Source organism: Strongylocentrotus purpuratus, unplaced genomic scaffold (genome assembly GCF_000002235.5).
Source record: "Strongylocentrotus purpuratus isolate Spur 01 unplaced genomic scaffold, Spur_5.0 spur5_scaffold_7, whole genome shotgun sequence".
In the NCBI taxonomy this organism is placed as follows: Eukaryota; Metazoa; Echinodermata; class Echinoidea; order Camarodonta; family Strongylocentrotidae; genus Strongylocentrotus; species Strongylocentrotus purpuratus.
The window spans coordinates 38,103,979-38,127,950 of record NW_022145613.1 but is presented as its reverse complement, the minus strand read 5'-3'; the positions used below and the strand labels follow the sequence as shown (position 1 = coordinate 38,127,950).

Here is a 23,972-nt window from a genome sequence, read left to right as displayed (position 1 = left end):
TCTTAAGTAAATTCAATTTATATGTTTGGCAAAGCAATTAAACAATCCAATTCATTGAACAATTCTATAATCGAATGTTTCATGAACGCAATCACTTAAATTAAAGAAGAAAAAGTCATGAAGATAATAAATAAGATTCGCTGCTTCTATGCAATTGCGATCATGTCACATTATTTTTGTATGCAACTTTGATTAGGACATTCTAATAGTAGGCTATTATCCAGAAGAGAACTTGAAATTAAATACGTTTGGTTTTGCACGCCGGCTTGTCATAACAAGCAGCCTTGAAGCGCGACTAATCATCCCCTGACTGCGATCCAATAAAGACATCGTGTTAGCTTCACACATGACTACACCCCTCTACCTCCCCGAGGGGGGAGAAATCACACCCCAGCGGGGATCCCAACCTGCTAGTCCTATTTCGTGTACCAGGTATCACACACCCTTCAAATGGGTTCTTTCATATCAGGCGTAGATTTACTCGCTAAAACACCACTGCAAAACCAATGGTCATGTGAGTTCAATCTGTGCATGCTAGTAGATTCCAGCGCATTTTAAAATTCAGTAAAGTAGCGGGCTTTCGCAAATTGCGCCATGTACGAACTAATCTAGTGGTAACCCACAGTTTCATCATAATTGGGGTCACACACACATACACACACACACGGCATTGTAATACAATTAATATGGTAATGCTTATAGCTTGCCTAGCCGTGTGAGCGTGTGAATAGTCACACCAACATTCCGATCACAGTTGATATCTAGAGAATTAGCTGGGATTTCATTTTCCATGAAATCCACCCCTCGGACAATTTTCAATAACTTCAATAAACTAGTGACAAGATAAAGGTGAAGACATGTAGTGGTAAAATTGCAGTTCAAGGGTGCAAAATATCCATTCAATATTGTTTAAATATTGCCCCTTTTATTGCCTTCAGAGGTTTAGATGGCAAGACTTCAACCTAAATTCGCAAAAAGCAGAAATATATGCCCAAATGTTCAGTGTTGAAGTGCATTCGCGATATCTATCCAGGTCGGATCGATATGATAATTTACCAAATATATCAATAAGTAGGCGGTTTTCCGGCAGAATTTGTATCATCACGTATTAGTCAAAACATATTCTTTCAAATGATTGGTAATAAGAGCTTCCATTTCATTTTTTGAGAGGGGGGTGTTTCCAAAACTGGTTTATACCTTTAATGTCAATTCGGTCTGTGTCAGATCATAATAATGATTCAGCTGGTATGCTCAGCTGCCCTTACAATCATAGTAGTTAATGTCATATTGTGATTGAAATATTCAGATTCTAATTCAAGTAGAGATATTTTTAAAAAAAGAGAGAAGGGCCAATAGTCCAGGATTTTCATCGATATACTATTTTATGTTCAGAGTTTTAAAGCACCCTTGGGTACAACGTCGGGACCTTTTTATGGACAAAACACTATGAACAGTTAGTCCGAAAAAAATTGCTCTTCTTCTTCTTCTACCCAAATGTTATTTCCACCACCGATGTCAGACAACATCATCCTCAATAATCCAACAACCTCAACTATCAAATCAAATAAGGGAAAAATAATTGTTAGTATTCCTCTCTCTTCAGCATTGAGTTAATATGTGCATCACTATTTTCGACGTGGTCATGATTTTTATTCCATTTCATATCAGAACAGATATAGAGGGCGCTAATATTGGTTTGACATCAGATAACATGATGGTAAAGGTTTCAGGTGAATAAAGGGAACTTTCATTACCCTATTTACGGTAACAAATTTTTGGATAAAGGAGGAAGTCATTGTTGGGTTCTAATATTTCACTAGTGATAGCTAACTATTAAAATTATAATTAAATGTTGATATTTCAAAGTCTTCACGACCCGGCTTCACGATTGGGTTCCATTTATTACGAGTCCTCGCATATTATAGCTGATGGCATCTAGTCACCTCTCTACTTGCATTATATGCATCCCCGCCATCGCTGGACCACCATGGCATTGATCTTGACAGAATATCGTGGGGGAATGTTTGATGTTCTTACCTTTATAGCTCATCTGGAAGTATTTCGATTCTTTGATCTCCTTTTTATTCGCCGTCCAGATGATGATCGGCTCCGGGATACCATCCACGTGGCATTCGAAGGTCACCGACTCGCCCTCCACGACCTCGATATCGGTCAGGGGTTTGATGAATGAAGGTCGCTTCCTTGTATTCACGTGACGGGTCAACACGTGGCGGAAGTCAACCTGCTCAGCATCGCTCTTGTCGCTCGAGACGTTGTTGGGCGAGTTGGAAATGTTCTGGAGGCGAGGTCTACAAGGTATGAATGAAAATCAAAGACATTACTATCAGAAACTATATCTTAAACTGATTTGCATGTTCATTCTTTTTCTCCTTCAGTATTCAAACTTAAACCGTAGTGATCGAATATGTCATGAACCCATCACTGTCTTCATATGACGTCAACGATGTAAACACTGCTTTGAAATTACGACCACTTTAGAACGACGACTTTTGGACATCGTCTAAAGCGATATAAGGATAGTATCATTGGTCAATATAACATTAATTTTTATAGTGTCATGCCAAACGACCACGAGAAACGAGAATAGACTAGGCTTTTGTGCTACGTGATCAAGTTTCACATTTAATTGCACGAAACTCATCTTTTTCGTTAAATGATTTAATAAGCTAGGTAAAAAGTATTGGAATCGGTGATTGAATTGAAAAATATGTAGGGATGATTTATAAGTCTTAGGGACTTGCAAAAGTATTCTACTGCTTTCAACACGTTGAAGAATTCTCGTCATTTTATTGCTTGTAGCTACCTTGATTTGAGAAGGGACCTGAAATCCGTCTGTTCCTCTTCCAGTGGTTTCACAACCACGTTCACACTGCACTGATCTCCACCAGACTGGTTGTGTAGAACACATGTATAGCTACCCGCATCGGTAGCCAGAACGGTCGGGATATTCAGCGACCGAGTCGTGCCGGAGATACCCGAAGACTCCATCTTAAATCTTCGGCCTGCTTCGATAGGTCGGCCATCTTTGATCCATGTGACGGTGGGAAGAGGTTCTCCGTCGATCTTGCATGAGAGGGTAACACTGCTTCCTTCATCGATGTGGATGGAACGAGGTTTCTGAACAAACTTTGGTGGGTAACCTTCGATGTCACTCGCTATATAGAATCAATAGACATTAAGACAATATAAATGCCGCAATCTTGATAAAAACATTGAAATTATAATTATTGACTTATCTGAAGCAAAAGAATAACCTGACACCGGGAACTATTTAATAATCGCGTTTAAAAAAAAATAAAGCTAACAAGGTACATGATGTGGTTCTAAGGGGCTTGTCCAGACAAATAAATGCTGATTATGTATTGACTGGTTGAAGAAAAAAAACGACATTTTGTTGACATAGTAAGACAAAGTATAGGATCATTTCTATTTGCAAAGTTATATTCATCGTTTGCAAACGGCTTCAGCACATCATAAAAATTCCTAATAATCATTAAACAAATGTATGGTATTTACTGAGTTTTAGAGAAGAGTGACTTCTTAACAAATGAGTAACGAGCTGTGCGAGAGATAATTTTCCTCAAATAATAAAACATCGTTATGAGCACTGCTTACTGTTTTAAGTTTACCAGTTGTGTTTCCGCTACAAAGTAAGCGCATACCTTAAGATGGCTCTACAATCTTATCCTCCTATATGAATTGAATCGTTAAACTGTATCACGTACCTTGTACGAACACCTTACAGGCACACTCAGCCGAACCTGCCGAATTGAAGATCTTACACGTATAGATGCCTGCATCGTCTGGATATACCTCAGCGATTACCAATGATAATCTATCGCCATCAACAACAAACTTGAAATCATTGTCTTCTTTTATTTGCTCTTTGTTGAAGAACCATTGGACGTCTGGTGCCGGTGAACCTGATTATAAAAGCATATAGAATCATAAGTATTTTTATTTCGACATGTCATTCTTTTTGCAATGTTCGTGAGCTTTTGCACTACACCGCATTGTAATCTTACTGATGCTGAAACTAGGGCCTATGCTTATAAAGAGTTGATATCAATCGCAACTATGTACATATAGGAGACTGCAAACTTGCGATTGATTGGAGGACTTGCGATTTGTTTGGATCAATCGCAACTCTTTCTAAAACGGGGCCCATGTGGTAGAACCACACACACAAAAAACAGTAGTATTGTCTTCATATTTGTAGCTGTTAACATCAATAGATGGCTTTACCTATTGATTTATTACGCAATGGTTCTGTAGGATATACAATAGGGTGTTAAATTGCCCTTAAGTTGATTTCTCAAACAAAATTGCGATTGTGTTCCTGAAAAAACCCTGATGAATAACCCAAATACTTACCTTTGATTCTGACGGGCAGAGACAAGGGGCTACCGTCAATGGCTTGGATGTCTTTGAGCTTCTGGAGGAATTCTGGCATAGTTGATTTGGGGGATGCGACTGAAGAAGAGGATCACATGAAACAAGTTATACATATAAACAAAAACTGACACGACTGAAGACATATCAACACGATAAGCCATGAACTTGTAAACTTAATTTTGTTTATTAGGTCCCTGTTTCATATTAAACAAAGTTGCGACTGTTTCGATCGGCTGCAAATCGACTTGGTGTTGATAATCTTTATATCTCTAAGCATTAGAGATGCGACTTTAAATGCTATTCGTTTCTTTGCAAGATATAGAGACAAAGAAAATGATCACCTTGATTATCCACCTTTGGGTAAAAACCCAATAGTTTTACACGAATATTTCATCTTTGTTCTAATTTGTAAAAAGTCCACGCGATATACAGTTCATACCTTGAACTTTGAGGAAGGCACTGCATGATGTTTCTCCCATATCATTCTTGATCGTACACGAGTACTCTCCTTCATCCTCAGGGAGGACTTCGGGTAGACATAGAGATGCGATCTCGCCTTCGTGATAGAGTTCATACACCTCATCGCTCCCGACAATCTCCTGGTTGCGATAATACCAATGAACGCTAGGTGGCGGTATACCTCGCAGCTTGCAAGTGAACTTTGCTTTGTCGGCGTCTCTCACAGCGGTACCGCTCATCTTTTCGAGGAATTCTGGTATCGTACCTTTAGGAGCAGAACCTGACATGAAATTGAAAAATAAGAATAGCATCACTTAATGCATCGATGCCTCAATCAACTATTCATCTTCCACTCCATTCAAAGAAGTATTATTCATGAATTATTGGCATTTTCCGTCTATTATCTTTAATTATGTTCTTCACATCCTCCTCACAATCGAAATCAGATATGTCAGAATCAATATAACCATATCCGACGTGACAATTTAAGAGAGTGGTGATAATAAAAGTAATACAAAATTAACATTCTCACACCTAATTTGATGGCAACAAATCAAACATTATAAACTCCTGACGTTCGCAAAGAACGTGTTATGAACGTAAACACGTTTATAAAGTTTACATACTTTCTTTAACGTCTGAAGAACGTTTTGTGCTTTCTTGAGGAACTTACTCTCTACGGTCAGCATCGTTTCAGCGGCCTTCTGTCCCGCTAGATTTGTTGCCGTGCAGACATACAGCCCCGAATCGTCAGTGGTCGTATCGAAGATCTCGAGGACGAACTCATCCTTCTCCTCATAGAGCTCATATCTCCCTGAATCACTGAGAACGACACCATTGCGACTCCAAGTCACAGTCGGTTTCGGGTCGCCCACCACACGGCAGTTGAACTTTGCCGAGTTGGGTTCAGTGATTGTCCGTTGGGTTGGGAGAGCTAGGAACTCTGGTGGGATCCTAGACGGGGGTTGGAAGGCTGTCAGGTTGGCGCTGATCGGTTCAGGAATGAGTTGTTCTGATTTGAGAGATGGAACGTCTTCTAATGACGCTGCCTCGTCATGACGAACATCGGAATAAGACAAGGAGTTCGTGTAAGGGGCTGGAGGAGGAGGCTGCTCAACTAGCCTTGTTCCTGAGAAATTAAAAAAGAAATCGTGTCATTTTACAAAATTAATTTCCTATTTCTTGATTCAATATAATTTGTAAAAGATAAAGCTTATCGCATTCAAGTTGACATGTAAACAAGTATGCCTAAGTCATTTTATTTTCTTTGGATTTACCAATTACTGCTAATTTTCATTCTGGAAATGAAGTTTGATGAAATACTGCACCCAACTTACTGCAATAATAAAATGTGAATGTTTAGCTCATAGTGTAGACTGTGTGTGCCTATATATCAGATGCATAATGACAACTGAATCTAAAATCAGGAAACATGAAACTGTTAAACCTACTATTGATGGTAAGCTGTGCACCAGTAGCAGCTTTGCCAGCCGGATTTTCAGCAGTGACCGTATACAATCCTTCATCCTCTGGCTCTAGCTCAAAGACCTCCATGATGAACTCTTGACCCTCATCATAGATCTCAAATCTTCCTTCATCCCGCAGGATTTTCTCATCCTTGGCCCACGTGACTACGGGAAGGGGAAATCCCGAAACTGAGCAGCTGAATCGTGCGGATTTAGCTTGGTCTGCTGTTACAGAGCTCGGTCTGGCCAGGAATTGAGGGGCGGATACGGTCGGATCAGGGACAGCAGGAGAGGAGGCAGCAACGGGTGGGGTTTCGGTCACGGAGCTGTAGAATGGGGAAAGTTAAAATAGTCATCGTGTTAATGGTTAATAAACGTCTCTATGTTATTAAAATCCATTTATGCCAAGCTGCATTGCAAGCATCTTGGCCCTGATTAAATATCTTTACAAGACAGATCATAATTTCTATGCCAAGACGATCAGCTCAATTTGAGGAAATATATCTGCAACGTGGAGGACATTTTACCGAATTTGATATAGGCCTACAGTAATTTCAATGAATTAAACAGTACTTCTAACATTTCCCTAAACTGCAAATGCAATTTTCGTCTGCATCTATCCCACGAAACTGTCGATTACCATAATACTGCTCTCGTCATCTTTGCATGGGATAGCAAGTAGTCTAATAACCGAAGATATGTTACATGTCACATTTCTACAGTTTAATGTGAGTACATTACTACATACCTGGGTTGTATGTCATCCTCTTCTATATGTAGAGATGTGTTTATAATACTGTCTACTTCACTCTTGGATGGAAGGTCGATTTCTAAACGCGAAAAAGGGGGAAATGGGAAAATGTTAGAAAGAAATCGTAACGCATGAAGTACTGCAATGCAATTTGATTTAAATTTTGGGAGTAACTCATTAAAATATATTTTAGAAATAGATAGTTCACAAACCACTTCAGTAAAAACCTACAATGAGACGTTTACACAAAGGCAGCCTACAGGACTCAAACTATTTAAATAAAATGAATTTCATGGTGACTCCCTCCTTATAACCGAACTGTGACGTCACCTTGTAAAAAGTCACCAAATATGATTGACAAATCTGGATTAATGATTTAATGATATAATTGTGTAGTATTTAGATGAAATATTCTTTTTTTTCTTCATTAGAGGGGTCCTTAACAAACTCTGAGTTTAAATTGTGTCTTTTAACGATTGCATCGCCTTGTAAAACTCACCGACAATAAGCTCAGCAGAGCTGGATACCTGACCGTGCTTGTTCTTGGCGATACACGTGTAGATAGAATCATCATCTTCTGTGACGTCATCAATGATGATTGCATGGATACCGTTAGCACTCTGAATAAAGTGCACCCGGTCACTCTCCTCTAGTGGCTTGCCTTCCTTCAACCAGCTGGTCTCGGGGGCGGGGGCTCCTTCCAGCTTACATTGAAGACGCCCATTGGCCCCAGCCTCGTGAACCTCGCAATCAGACAACTTCTGCAGGAAGAAAGGAGGTCGCTTGGGCTTGGCTGTAGAGGGAGAGAGAGACAGAGAGAGAGAGACAGAGAGAGAAAGAGAGAGATTGAGAGAGAGAGAGAGAGAGAGAGAGAAAGACGGATAGGGGGTAAAGATTAGAGAGGAAATGAGAAAGTGAAGAAAAGATTTAAGTTAAAGCCAAACGTGTTATCACACTGGATAAAAGTGGAAATCACATTCGTATCAAATTCGATAACTGAAACAAAATACTGAAGTCTTCCCGTGGTTTTTTCTTGAACTTCCTTGAAAAAGATCTTGGCTTCACAGAAGCATTTCATAAAATATCTGTCATGAAAGACTAGATTGCAAATACAGATAGTCTAATAAAACAAAAATTCTTCACTTAAAAAAACATTAATAGTCATAAAATCTGTATTTTGTCTTGGCAAACGAGCTCTACCTTGCAATATGTAACGCCAAAAGTTGTATAAGGAGTAAATTACTAATATAGGCACACACAACATAAATCATTAGCATAATTTTAATTTACTCGTAATGTTGTTTTTTCCACGTCAATTCATTCTGTCATAGCACATCAGTTATTTTTAATGAGACACGAGTCGACAGCTCAATGTGATATCATGAAATCAGGTTCCCCTCATACCTCCTTTTTTCTCAGTACTTCGTTCTCATAATTTCATAATAGCATTCCAGCCTGCATGTGTACTACTAACGTATACTGGTGACCTATATTTTCGTATTCATAATATTTTCTTGGTCGTGATAAAGTGCATTTGCCCTAACCCCCTTACGTGCGATGAATGCACAGCTCATTGATTTGACGTTTATGATAAAAATACAAGCATCATAAGCGACCAAGTAAAGTTGAGAGAAAGGTAATATTTGGTGCTTAATGGGTGACCGCCCTACTTCGTATTTTTTCCAGGTCCTGTGCATAACCCTACCTCTATATCTCTATGATATTCAATAATGTGGATTAGCCTAAAAAGAGGATTTTTGCTTAAATATTTACCAACGTAATGTTTGTGTTATTTCTTATCTTGCTATTAAAATTCACAGTTCTTGTTGATGTTTATGTTGATGATATTTTGCCTGGTATAATTTAATAATATTTTGGTTGGTGGTTTTATCATAAACTTATATTTCCTATTGAAGAATGCCTCGCCCTTCTTAAGTATAATCTGTCCAGGATAATTGAGTTATCTGTAAAATCGTTAGCCTCAATGACTTGAGCAATGCTGTCATGTTTTGTTGTGATTATCATTATTTCGTCCATCAGAGCGATGCCCGTTGAGCTCGTTAACCTGTGTTAATGAGATATCTAAGGCTAATAGCGGAAGGTTGATAGTACATCAAGTGTTTTATGACTGTCCTAACAACCCCTTGTAGACATACCTATACCAGTGAATCATCAACAGAAAACAATAACTTGTGGGGATATTCCAATGGTCAAACCATTGTCCACCCACTGGTCAGTCTGGGTTTCTGTCTGCTTTGACACAATTTTCTGAATATTTGGTGAATAACTCACGATGTGGTTTTTTGGTCACTGATTTGTATTCGAAGGACGATCAGGTGCACTATGACTATTTTTTCGGGGAATTAAGATGCAGAATTATCAGCCCAGAGGTCAACGAATATGAGTCACATTATGTCACACTATAATTATATACAAACCCACACAAAGATAATGTCACACAATTATATGGAGGAATAATCTGATAATCGGTGATAAACAGGCCGACCAAATATTTTACGCGTCTAGCAGGTTGGTATGTCTGGTCATGAAATAGAGAAAATATATGATTTATACAAATAAAAGATCTACAGACTCTGAACGTAAATAAGAAGGAGCAAAAAAAATAACGGTGTCAATATCAAAGAGCATCAGATGAGAGGCTAGAATCTTAGACGATCATTGTTGAAGGGCAGGAGGAAGGAAGGGGATAGGAACTTCTACTAAAGAGAGAGAGAGAGAGAGAGAGAGAGAGAAGATAACAGGTGAAGAGGAACATCACGTGACCATAAAACGAGGACTTCCCTCGCATCAGATCAAGAAAGGATCCAAACCGATCCACTCCATCCTTCAAATATTCTATCATTGTTCAAAATATTACGCGTCGAAACTCAACACACCCTTCCTGATCCCTCCCTACTAACATGCATTCAGTTATCCTCAGGGATAAGATCAAAATACAATGACCTCGAAACCGTATTATGCTTTTAACAAAATGTTATTTTGGAAACAGGAGTGTGCTAACATCGTAGAGGTAAAGTTGATTTGAAAGATTAGGCCAGCAGCTGTTCAAAATTTCCTTATGCCTCAACCTTTTTCCGCGCTTTCATGGTTTCAGAATCTTCAACAAATTTGTATGTAACACTCGAGTGTGGATTATTACACTATTGGATACATTATGCTGTTTCATTAAAGTCATGATAAATGCAGGGCCGTCTACTACGAAACCTAAAATGATGAATGTTCAAATAAAACAACGTTTACTTGTACACCCTTTATTTGGGGGTAAAGAAAGCTACCCAAAGACGCCCCCACCCCCATGTTGCGCTCCCAAATATTTCCACGTCCTTCTCCTTGAACCGCTTGCCTTTGTTTCCCGAAAGCATCAGAAACATCTAGTAAGTCAGTGTTGAAAAATAACAGTTAGCCATTCCTGTTGTTACCCTGTGATGTTTGTAGTTTTTCAAACATCAAACAGATCGTTGAGAGTAGGCTGAGCCCAACTACAAACATCCAACAAGTCCCAACTTCTCTGCATTACGCACACAGCTAGTCCTCCCTTTACCGCTTTAGCAGAATCCCTTATTTTCATTCACACCCTCAAAAACTAAGTAAACAACAAAGAAAAGTAAATACCAGCTCACAGAATTAGAAGTTTACACTTCTCAAATGGTTGTTTAATCCCCCATTCCGATGTTTCATCGGGTGAGGGGGAAACAAATAAGGCGCGGTTAACCGTATTCATTTTGTGATCATTGTACACTGTATCTAAAATGACCACTTGGTATTTTCTCCGAACATGGAGTAGAATGATTCAGGATTGGTCATTTTGCAATGTGGAATCACACCTCTCACAAAGACGTGCCAACATAGATGACCCCTTACAAACTAAGACAATGTCGTGTTGGGATCGGTGTATGAGATACAAGTAATATGAGGGTAGGTTGCATTGTGTCGCCAAAAAAATGGACTACTTCGTAGTTTTATGTATGGGCTTAAACATAACAGAGGTGGTCTTTCCTAGGAAGGGGATTGTGAATGCACTTGGTCTTTCTATGGGGAAGGATTATAAAGATATAAACTTGGCTTTTATTTCAAATTGGGTTTTGGGACAATACTACACAACTGTTCATCGTTGCCTCCTGATACAAAACATGTTATGATGAAATATCAATATAAGTATTGGACTATGAAGAAAATACAATAAATCCAAAAAGCCAAAACAGAAACAAACACCAATTTAAAACTAGACCTATCATGCCCCTCGACTCTTTAATTTTTTTTAATGTCTTGATCAGTCTGCGAAGGGCACGACGACAACAAAGGAAGATGTTACCATTTTTAAAACTCTTCAGCAATCTTACTGTCTGGTATTACTCCATTACTCCAAATATAGACTGTTTATATGTGCATCATAATTTGAGCCGTGCTATGATAAAGGCATAGTATCCATGTCCCCTTGGCACCAGCTCTTCCGTCTTACTCACACACGCCCCTTTTCTCCATCTCATATCCCTTTGTATGTGTACGTGGACAAATTTCACCATCAAACATTTTTTTCTCTCTCTCTCCATCAAGATAAATAGGTAATTGCCCGAGAGGTGACAAAGCTCCTACGTGGTCGGAGCCTGCAGTCCCACATATAATGTATCTTGTCTTGTATAATGTGGAGTCAATAGCTCCGATTGTTAGATTGTTGGACGGGACCGTTTACCTTGGGGTGCACATTCAATTGGGGTCGGTGGGTGTAAACAGCGTAGGAATGTGAGGTCAAAACATTCAAAACAGTGTCAATGGACTAACTACACAAATGGGACGGGGAAAGAAGATTGCGTTGGTTTTTGAAAAGAGTCCCCCATTACTCACAAGGGAAAAGTAGCTCATTAAATACGAACAAATTCAACACAATAAAAGAAGCACCAAACTTCATTAGGCGGATGAAAGGGGAGAAGCACTACGTGTTTGCCAGTGTGTGGGACTGGTACAATACCAGACAATCAATGTATAAATTGGATGAAATCTTTGGACTGTCACTACATTACTCTCACCCATTGTGATTCACCAAAGTAAAAGTTTCGACATTCTGTGTTCTTTGAATCAGTACAAGACATGATCTATTTATACGATTTGTCAACCGGGTGGAGCAACCTAATTTATCAAACTACCTGTATGATTATAATGATTAACTGTGTCAAGAAGATCTAGTCGTATCTAACAGTAACACAGTTTATTGCTAATGTGGATAGGCTTTACCTACTAAATGCATTTCTTCTCTAACGAAAATACAAAAGAATACCCAAACTCATTTTGTTATGCATTGCTCCATCATCGTGTATTAGATTAAGGGGCTAGTATATACCGTGGTCGTATCATAATTTCCTACTATTTATAATACTGCACCCCATCTATGCTGTTTCGTGTTTTGTAAGTAGACACATACTTAATTGACATAGTCTAGTCGACTGTGTGATCAATTAACTGCTTCTCTGATTTTGTTAAGGTTCATTACTGATCAATACATGGTGTTCAAAAACCTTTCATAATTCACACACGATCGTACAACGTATTGTGAATGAATGCACAAAGCAGACGCCTGCTAATAACAAATCTCACCGATCAAATTAAATAAGGAATAACAACACACTATGCATAACGCATAATGTACTTTAAAGTGATTTCATGTCGAGAGTTTTTATTCCGAATAGTTTCGTATTTTCTCTCATCAGCAGGATATCACTAAAGCAACTACAGAATGATAATAGAAGTAGAATAAACTTAGCTTTGTTAAAAAATGAATACCGAAATAAACCTGGTGGAAATAATTCATTCTTTAAATAACTGATTTCATACTGTACAAAAATATTTGAAACGGTTTCATAAAAGTATCTATTACGTCTCTGCAATTTCTTTCTCTTTTTGTTTCTTCTTCATTTTCCTTTCTTATCCGCGTTTTAGGATATTATCCTATTATTATGTTTATCTTACCTCCTATCTCTATCTCTCCTCCTCCTCTCTATCTCTCCCCTCCCCATCCCCCTCTCTTTCTCTCTCTCTCTCTCTCTTTCCAATCTTAGGCCTTCAATTGTGCCACGTATTGTCTGCAGACTTGACATTACTCGTTTAACTTGGATTGTAAGAGGTTAACCCCACATGGATAGAGTTTCAGGCAACATTAGAAATCTAATAACATCCGAAGATACATTCCTTCTGTACTTGTTAGCACATTGTTAGCACAGAGTCATGACAGACGTGTGGCCATATGATGGCTGGTGCACAGCCAATGTGACAGTGCCTTGGGATGGGTGGAAAATAACACTGAAACTTGAGAGTAGGTTGACATTTGCCTTACTTCATCCCTAAATCAGGTCATACATTGTTTTGTTTTTTAAAGAAGAAGAAGAAAGTTTGATCGAAGAATTGTTGTTTGGTTCTTTAGAACAATAGAAGCTGCAGGCAGAGTCTTAGGTCGTACATAAAGGGCATGAGGGGTAATAAAGATATGCGTCGAGACGCTAAAGAGATGTGGGGGGGGGGGGGGGGAAGGACCGAGGTAGAACTATAAGTTTCCTAAGTATTACGATATAATTTATTTGTTGTTTTCCAATTTGTTGTTCCCTCAGAGGAGGGCAACATTCCTACAAAGGTACAAAAACATTCAACGGATGTAGCACATCAAGGTAACAATTCCCCTCATCACAGTTTCAGGAATCATAATTCCTTAGAGCCCTCTTGACTTCTCTCGATGCTCTTCCAAGATTCAAAACCACAACAAACCAACCTTATGGATTGTGGTTTGTATACAGCGATCAACAGCATGATGATTAAACACAGTTGTAAGTTTTGTATATTTTCTTCACAATTCTTCTAAAATCGGACTACTTTCCATTTCTATCCATTTCAGCCCACTTTGACATGTAAACCGCATATTTTCATGAAATACCAGACTGGTCTATTATTACCATGTGCTGCTAATGGACACCCGCGGGCATTATGATTTCTTTGTGGACGTGATAACTCGTCATGTTGAACAAACTCGAGGAAAAAGAAACACGAACTCAGAGGAAAAACACGACTTGAACCACGTTAAAGACGTCCAAGTTCATAGACTTCTTTCAAGGCATACTTGCATCCAAAATTCGAATTACAATTATGGGAAGATGGATTTTACCAGAGCATTGTTACTTATCAAAAATTAGAGTCTTTACCTGTGTTTATGGCGAAAGTGTCAGTGTAATTATGTATGCCCTATACGTAATAATACCTTAAATGGTTATGATTGAAGGTCTTAAATTAACCCCACCCCCAACCACCATTTTTTAACCTCGATGTTTTAGGTTTGGTTTTTCTTTTTACTTTGCCTCATAAGTTTGTTATATGTCCCCCCCCCCCCCCTCCACCCCTAGCAACAATACTACCGTTTATCATAGATAATTCTTAGCTGCATTATCAACGTTTCTTACAACTGAAAGCTACAAGATTAACATATTTCTCTAAATCTCTGAAATTAAATTCTCCTAACTACTTGAACTATGCTGCTCCACAATGCCACACGCCAGGTCAATAAGAGTCACATATTATTCTCTGTTTATGATACTCAATCACACACACCCAATGATTTATGATTCTCTCTCCCGTTCAATCCACTTTCGATCTCAACAAAGATGCTTTCATATCAGTCACAAATACTTGAGAGATAAATGACTCCCTGTTCAGCCTCATTTTCTCCCTGCGTGACTTTTCCTTTCAAAGCTGTCTCGGAAATCCTGTTAAATATCCTCCTTCGGGAGTCATGACAGACAAATTAATCATGGAAACATTGAATAATTAATCATTTGATGAGGTTATCAAACACAATTCATCCATTCATATCTCAGCCTTGGCAAATGACATTAAATACCAGAATGAAAACGCGCCATTAAATGTATTACAATTCCCTGGCCTTAATAAAAACATTCCTCAAATTTGACGCTCAATTTGGAAAGAAGATTGAGAGTTATAATGAAGTTTCGTTTACGTCGAATTCGAGTGTAACATAAATGTTGTCAAGATGAAAATGTATCCACTGTTCCGCAAAAAAGTGAATAATGTGACAGGATTCTACGTCATACAATGTTAGTAAAAAAAAAACATTAAAATATAATGGTTTCTAGAAGTCTTTACACTTTAATAACAATTGGTAACATGAATGCTTGTATAATTGAAATCTTACTGAATGCTATTTTATGAGATGTTCCATTTCATTCAATCATGTCTCTGTATCATTGAAGAAAAAAGAATATGTATTTTTTTGAGATTATCTTTTGTGACAATGTGAATTGCAAATAAAACTTATCTACAAAAAAACACAAAAAACATGAATGCTTGTTTTCCACTTTGCTTGCTTGACTGATTACTTTTTATATTAATGTCGAAATAATCTTAAGAATATGATCTTTTGAATCGAGCCTCCGAACATTCGGTATCAATCATATGCCGACAAATGGCAGGTGTTGCATCTATTGTTATTGGTCAATGAATTATTGCGATCCATTACGTCAATTATACTAGAGCCATCTCGGAAGTGATACAATTTCTACTTTAATATTAATATATCGACATGTAAGAAAGAGATACACGAAGAGCATCGAGTAGATATTTTCAGGCCTTTTCACTTCAGGCCTCTGGCACTGAAAAGAATACCCTGTTTTTAAATCAAACTGAATAAATAAATAAAATATTCACATCTGCCGTTTGAATTGAGAGAGATATTATACATGTATATCAGATAAAATATATGGTATACAGTTGATAATGTAGTCATCATGAGTCAGTGGTAACATCATGTAGTCATGAAGTCTTTGCAAAATGAATAGGGTGGGGGGGGGGGGAGAAATTCAAATTCTATAAAATAAAAAACGCTTGATAAATACTAAACCTTTCGAAAAACTGAATTAAACAATGAAACAATGTTAACTTGGAAATATGAATTAGAGAGTGATTTAACCACTAACAATTTTTAGAGTTCAATATGACTTTGACGAGGTTTTGACTACCTGAATGAAAGAAGAGGGATAATATACTCACCATTGACGACGAGTTCAACGAGAGCTGATGATCGTCCAGCCGAGTTGACGATCCGACAGGTGTAAAGTCCAGCATCACGTCCTACCAAATCAAAGATCTCTAGGTAGTATGTACCTTTCTCCTGGTAGATTTCAACCCGACCTTCATCCACTAGGGGCTTCCCCCTAAATGACCACGTGACCTCGGGCTTGGGTTCACCTTCAACCATGCACGACAATGTCGCCGACTCTCCTTCCGATGCCGACAGCTTTTGTGGTTTCTTGACGAACGACGGTGGTTTTTCGACGACGGGCGATCTCATCTCGTAACGAGACGAGATCGATGACGACGGTGTTGATCGTGACTTTTTCTCGGAGGTTGATGACGAGGTGGTGGAACAGATGGAAGATTCGGAGTCTGAATTGATGACGGTTTCGTAGCGGGAAACGAATGTTTTCTGATTGGTAGATGATATCGGTGATGATACTGACGATGACTTGGAGGGCGAAATGAAAGTCGATACAGGACGAGCTGGTTCTTGGCGCTTGGTATTAACACCATTCCTGGTGTCTTGTTTATTGCCTGTCGATGGGGATTTCATAACTCCGATCGTTGAATGTCGAGCTGCTGATGATCTACTGAACGATGACGATGACGACGAGGAAGGGGATGAGTCTCTCTCCTTTGTTTCCATTTTGTCTAGATATGAGAGCCTTCCTGTTGATTGTCGGACCGGTGTCGTGCGGGTGAAAGGCGCATCTTTATCTCCATTTGATTTCGACTCGAATTTTGATCGTAACGATGACGTCGACGGTGGTGATGTGACTGCTGCCCGTGAGAGGACCGAAACAGGTTCTCTCGTTTTACTCTTGACTGGAGAAGAATTTGTCGTTCCATTGCTGGTGCTACTAAAAAGTGCCTTTTTAGCATCCAAGTTAGCATTATATTTGAGATCTTTTCTCGGTAGTGTTGATGAATTTCCTTTCCTTGTATCAGTTCCGTTTGCTTTGCCCGCCTCAAACTTTGCGCTGAGCGCTCCAATGCTTTGCGTCGACCGAATCATGGTCGCGTAGGTGGCTAGCCGTGGTCGTGAATAAGGCGCGAGGTCGGGTTCGTCTGATGTCGATGCGCTGCTCCCTCGCCTACTCGGGCTCGAGGTGCTCCCGATGCTAAAACTACTACTTCTCTCTGCCGACGCACTCCGAGTGTATCGTTGCAGATAATTCGAGATATTAGTTGAGCGACGTGGTTCACGATCAGATAACGACTGCCTCTCTTCTTTTTTCCTTTCGTATTGCTTGGTAAATGCTTCAGCTCTCTCTTTCAATTTATCGACGGCTGATTTGCTGGAGCCTGATTGGGACCGTGGAGACGATGCCGTAGAAGTGCGAGTAGCTCGCTGCTCACGGCGAGGCTCAGACCGCTCAGACTCAGTGCGTGACGATCCTTTCCGATCTAAACTGAAGAATGATTGTTTGCTCGCAGCGGCTGCGGGAGTAGAAGACTTGGATGACGTTGCCAATTTGTCCCCTCTCTGATCCTTATTCTTGCTCGAGCTGAATTGCCAGAACTTGCGGCCTGTGCTGTTCTGTCTCGAAGGTGACTCTGTAGTTTCAGGGGGTGAACTGTGAGAGAGGTAAACAGAAAAATAAAAAACAACGCGTTAGACTTAAACTAAACATCAGTATGAAATACATCGTAATCCCAATCTAAAAAAGAAAGAAGGAAAATGACAAAAATAGACGTGAATAATGTGGTAGATAAGACGCCTGTTACCTTCACGGAAACATGTTTCTAATATTAGCTAGTTGACTTTATTACTTGACATCATGTTCAACAACTATCCAAGCCACCTGTTTGAAGTTAACAACTGTTCCCAAATAACAGTCTCCTCAACCACCAACATTACACCGTACACGGTACACCTATACACCACCATCGGTATATAATAACTCAAAGTATTAAAGTAACATCTTTTATGTTGGCCTACATTATAAAAGATTTGCTAGTTTGAAGATTGTTCTGATCCCTATATTTACCTATCGTTCGATTAAATAAAGCAATTACGGCTTTCTTCAATTGTTAGTGTTTCTTTGTACACAGTCATGAAGACCTAGTAGAGTAAACTGCCGATATGCAGTACACCATGTCTATGTATGTAGTGATGAATTACAAATCTGCGTTTAGGCAGACAAGCACAATACATGTAAATGATATAAGACATTAATCAGACTTCTACAAACAAACCTATTTTGGCAAGGACGTGCGAACAGGCTTTCAAATAGGCTATCTCGCTCTGTGATGAAAATAATGACACAGTACGCATGTGTGTGGGAGGGGTGCGGTAGGACATAAAATAATTGTGAGTTCTAGCAAATAATATACTAGTACTCTCTTGAACATGTGCAAAACGAACATTTAAACATGTTTATGGAAAATGCGCTATATGAATACATTATTATTATCATTTTCTTCTGAAACAAGATTTAAATTGTTTGTATTTTGGCGTGTCATCGTACGGTATGTCTCCCTTAGAAACACTCGCCACGTGAAAAAGGGAAGAAATAAATAAAGTAGAGAGGGAGAGAGAGAGAGAGATAGATAGAGAGAGAGAGAGAGAGAGAGAGAGAGAGAGAGAGAGACGGAAAGAGAGAGAGAGAGAGAGAGAGAGAGAGATTTGTCGCTGTTTGTTGCTAAATTAAAAACAACGAGCAGTTCTATCTATGTTAATGCAGATTATTAGAGGCACGACCAGCTTTTGTCTTCTTTGTCTTCTTTATATTTTCTCTTCTTCTTCTTCTTTCATTACTTCTTTCACTTTCTTCCTCCTATTTTGAGGAAGGGCGGGGGGGGGGGGGGTGTCGTTGGAGGAAAAGTGTCAGTACGTTTTTAGGATGTCACTTGATATATCACTATTTTGCTTCATATCGAATCGAATAACTAATTAGTTTATTTTTCAAGCATTATAGCCGAGGGGAAATACAAGCATGTCCTCTCATTGATAGATAGCATCAGTCCAGAGCTAGTCTATCAAGTGGTTTATTGGTGTTGTTAGATATCACAATATCGGATACCCATATCATTCTTTGAGATGACAGGTGAGTAACATAGGGGTTGTATGGTACACCGCTAGACCTCACTTTCATATTCATTCCACTTTTCAAAAGTAATGACGTCACTGCTGCACCTGGTAGGCAATAGGTCATCGCATGATTATAAGAAAAGAAATGAATACATCTCACTGCCATGAGGTATTTGCTAATGCCGTAACCTCTTTCGTAAGGTCTAAAAACACGTTTGGTCTAAACCCCCTAAATCTCTCTATCGCCTCTTCTGCTACTATTCCCGTCCTGTCAGTTGTCGACCAGCAGGCCATATTATTTACACCACTCTTCTGAAGGGTAATAGGATTCAGAGAGGGTCATGTAGGGGTACTGGAACCAAGCCTCAGGGGTATAAGGTGACCTGAGTGAGGTCATAGCTAACGGTGGACACGGTCAAACGTATACCATGACGTTTTTTGTTGTTTTCTGCAAGGCTGATGTGTCGGATAACTTGACATTGGACTAGTCGGCCCTAATTTCAGTTTTCATTGCTTGGGTGAAACTATGATTCCCTCTCTTTGACGAGTGTATTAATAAATTAACTTGGACCCAAAAATTTTGAAGTTATGTTAGGTCCGCAAATGAACGGTTCGTAATGACTTCATTATAGTATACACCAGGTACCGAGTAGTCGGTTCATATTAGTTGGATTATGGAAATAATACTAACTGATCATGTACCTCGTAAACATGTATGCTCATGATGAGTGTAATAATGATCTACAAGACATACGTCACAATGATACATGGAAAGGACGTTAGAAGTTCATAGCTATAATATGAACCCGGAATATGAACTACAAGTCATATGTTGGGGTGAAACACACTGACAATCGATGATCCTGAACTACACAACATACATGCCATAAATAGACGTCATATAATGGGGTACATATACATTCGTGTATCTGACGTATATCAATTCTTTGATTCATATTAAGGTTTAAGCCTGATATATTTCTGTCTTAGACGATCTCATTTGTTATTAAGACAGCCCAACATCTTTAAAAGAATCCTGTGATGCGTAACATAATGATTTTTGTAAATGATATGATGTTTAAGTCATGCTTGTCTAATAATACACAGCATTCCAGACTGGCAACTGTTAGATGTTGCTGCTTTCACATTCATGCTATCACAAAAAACATTTGATTCTGAAGTCTCCTCAAAATTACTTTCGGTTCGTGATCTCCATTCCAAATACATTTTACTTATTCAATCATTACTAGAAACCTAGCACAACCCTTCATCACATTTAACACGAATCAAAACTGAGATTGTCGCTCTATATCCTTAGAAGAAGAGTTTTTATATCGTCACCTCCACACTCTTCCGCGATGGACCAGGTTAAAATAATATAATCGGTCTTCTTTGTGCTTAGATGCCTTCTAGCTAAGTTCAAAGAAGAGACATTGTTAATATTATAGATCCCACCTGCGATACCAATACACCCTCCAGTTCTGACAGTCGGAGCTAAAACATCAATATACTTGTAACCATGGTAACGGCATCAAATATAGAATTGACCAGACCGCTATGTAATACGATCCTAAATTGCATGAACCGTTTCGAATCATTTTGGATTGAAATAAATGAGAAGTCACTTTCGTTGTCAAATGGTATTTTTATTTCCTTAATAGCTTTATCCAGAACCATTCGAGAAATAGATGGATATCCTGCAATGGCGTTTAATGTTATCATTGTAGGTAAAAGGTGAAAGATTAATGAGAAAAAAAAAGAAAAGATGTCGGAGTTTGTTTCTCATATGGACTTTAGTTAGAAGAATCGCAAAGTAGATTTATAAAATCGAGTATGCCTAATGATTTTACGGTACGGGATTCTCTCATAAAATATCGCAATGCTAATATGAATACAGTGTATACAAAAGCTACCGTTGCTACTTCGGGCAAGAACATGTTAGTTGTTAAATCCCTAAAACACACAAAAAAAAACCTTAGCGGGAGGGGAGTTTGCTTGAAAATTTTCATTCATTAGAAGAACCTTGTGAAGATCAAATGTTATAATTCCTTTCTTGACTTCCTTGTTTGTCAATGTTCTGTCGGACATGATAATAATCAAAGTTTTAGCAAAACAGAAGATGTAATAAGATGTGGGAGGTTTCACTAATTGTCCATTATCCTACAAGTGATTTGAAGATCCTGTTGTGAATTTTTTTTTTTCTCGACAAAATGATTCACTAATTTCCTACGTATGTGCAGTTGGATACGTGATTTTAATGACTTACAAACGTCTGATGTTTGTCAAGTCACGGCACCTAACAAAGAGCGTATTTCTTGTTCTTTATCCTACATAATGCACCCCAATTGTTTTAACTGACTGGTTCACATTACGTAATACATATGTAGATCTTACTCCTCTTCCTCTTTGTCTTATTTGCATTTAATCATCGCAGCATCATCATTTCCTTATTTTACTACCTATTTTCTCCTCATCATTCTGATTCTTAGAATTATAACTTTTTGCATATTTTGTAAACGTATTTGTTCTGGTTCCAAACCTACCGACCGAAATATATTAATCAATACGCAACTTTGACTACAGTATAAAGAACACAAAAACGTGATAGTATATTCACCTGTTGGCGTAACTGACTTGAGCAGTATGGTATACATATTTAGGATTTTCTAGTCAATTTAAAACTACACTTAATGAGATTGTGGTGTAATGTATTACTGCATGACTGCAAGTAATTCCTAGCAACAAGCATCCATCAATCATCTTCGACATGCAAGTATAGATGGTCAATAGAAAAGGAACTTCGTTTCTTAGAAACAGACGTATGTAGTAATGACGTCATCACATGGAGGAATACAAGATGTAATGGTAATTAGTATCTGCCCTTAATTAAACTCAAGCGAAAAAAAGTTCAACGATTTCCCAGCAGTGAAACGAAGGTTCGATATTCTTAGTGAAAGGCAAGGCTGAATGTTGTTCAGAACTAATTTCTCTTTCTACACTGTTCTAGCAATAATATGGATAAGTATGCACTGCTATTGTATCAGACTGATTTATGAACCTTAATGAATTTATTTTGTTATATCTCGGAAGGCCTAAAGATACTCCTCTGACACATACCATGTAAACCATCATGTGTAACTGAATAAGATGCCATCTCTTTCAATCATCCGCGATATATGTATAATAAAATTGTCTTGGCCATTTCTATTTTTTCTTATTATCAGTAAATATCGATTTGACCTGGTCAAAATCCGGAAGATGCCGGATATAGTCAGTGATGGGGAGCAATATTAAGGCAAGAAACTTGAAAAGAACAAATGAAGCAGAAGGCAAGCCAGGCTAATACAAGATAAGTTCATACTGTGAATAATGAGGTATCGGATGGCAGGCACCTTGATATAACCTGCTCTAGCTCCCAAGGAATATGAAGCTACGGTTATAAATAAATGTTTTTAGTCTCATGATTCATGAATGAAGGATCCTTGAACTATTTTGGTCCCGCTGACTGACACAAGAAACCCTGACCATCTTAAAGAGAAGGTCGAGTTCTAGGAAGAGGTGAAAAATAATTTGTGAGCCTTATCATTGTTATCATTTTCATCAGATTAATGTTCCCTGAAAAGCATGGCTCTTCAAATGCCTTAATATTCTAAATACGGCATGTAACAGAATAAAAATCAGGACTGATTTTTTATGCCACATGTTCGTGTGGTCCCATATACATCTTTCTGTGTACAGTGCTTGTAACTTAACCAAGGCTGGGCCAAATTTCGTATTATTTTGATGATTCCAGAACCTTGCAGTACACACCAGTACTTATATACTAGATGATCAACCCTTTCTGATCGATTCCACACTGATTCCAGAACTCAACTTCATCTTTAAGTTGACATCCACTTTACCTTTTACCCAAGGATTGGTTGGTCAATATTTTCCTCATCATTATTCATTGATAACTTGATAGTTCTTGGTCAACGTGGAAATACTTATATTTGATGTGAGATAACAGTATATTGATCAAGGTTTGTTTTCTATCGAATAAGAAGCATAATGACTAAAAACACAAATAATATGCTAAAGGCAATAAGCATAATTATTGCAAAGACTCGTGATATACATGTAGGAGACTCCAGTAAATTATCATCATTATTAATTTAATGGCAATAATAATAATAATGTGATCATAATTTATGATTATGTAATCCTTTATACAAATTCTTTGTATCACTTTGTTGTTTCAGATGGCCAACCATCTACTAATATTATCAATTTTTTGTTATAATAAAAGCATAAAGAATAGAATAACTGGCAAAACGAAAAATAGCACAAACGAAAAAACAACTTTCGTTCAAGATTAATTTCCTTTTTAGCTCGGCAGACTAAATCTCCTGCATTCATTCTTTAACAAATATCCAGGATACACGTGTAACGTGCTGGTATTACATGTCTCTGTCTGTTATTCATGTTTTAACGTGGTTATTCCGCTGTCTATTGTCTTCGGATTTTTAAGAGATCAATTAAGTTTGACATGTCAGTTCTTGGGAAAGACAAAAGCATCAAGGAGCTGCATGGTGACGTGACGAAGGAGGGGGCTACAGGGTGGCTCATTTTTAATATGTGTCCAAATATTAAAAGGGGAAATGGTTCCAGGAAACTGTGAAGTCTCTTAAAATATAAAATGCATATCAAAGGAAGAAAAACATCGTTGATTAATTTTCGTTTCATTCTCATACGCCTTATTGTTTATCATACCTATAGT

The 23,972-nt window shown here is 38.3% G+C and overlaps 1 protein-coding gene across 5 annotated transcripts in view; it reads right to left on the bottom strand.

Annotated features, from left to right (window-relative positions):
* LOC581963 (myosin light chain kinase, smooth muscle) overlaps positions 1-23,972 on the bottom strand; it is a 122,745-nt gene that overhangs the window by 16,018 nt on the left and 82,755 nt on the right. For all 5 annotated transcript variants that reach the window (XM_030974991.1, XM_030974992.1, XM_030974993.1 and 2 more), the window contains 10 exons: positions 16,153-17,756; positions 7,592-7,885; positions 7,090-7,171; positions 6,327-6,667; positions 5,549-6,004; positions 4,856-5,155; positions 4,396-4,494; positions 3,747-3,944; positions 2,825-3,176; positions 2,038-2,309 (listed from right to left, as the gene is read on the bottom strand). In XM_030974991.1, coding sequence (XP_030830851.1) covers positions 2,038-2,309; positions 2,825-3,176; positions 3,747-3,944; positions 4,396-4,494; positions 4,856-5,155; positions 5,549-6,004; positions 6,327-6,667; positions 7,090-7,171; positions 7,592-7,885; positions 16,153-17,756 — 3,998 coding nt within the window. The remainder of the gene's footprint in view (positions 1-2,037; positions 2,310-2,824; positions 3,177-3,746; positions 3,945-4,395; positions 4,495-4,855; positions 5,156-5,548; positions 6,005-6,326; positions 6,668-7,089; positions 7,172-7,591; positions 7,886-16,152; positions 17,757-23,972) is intronic.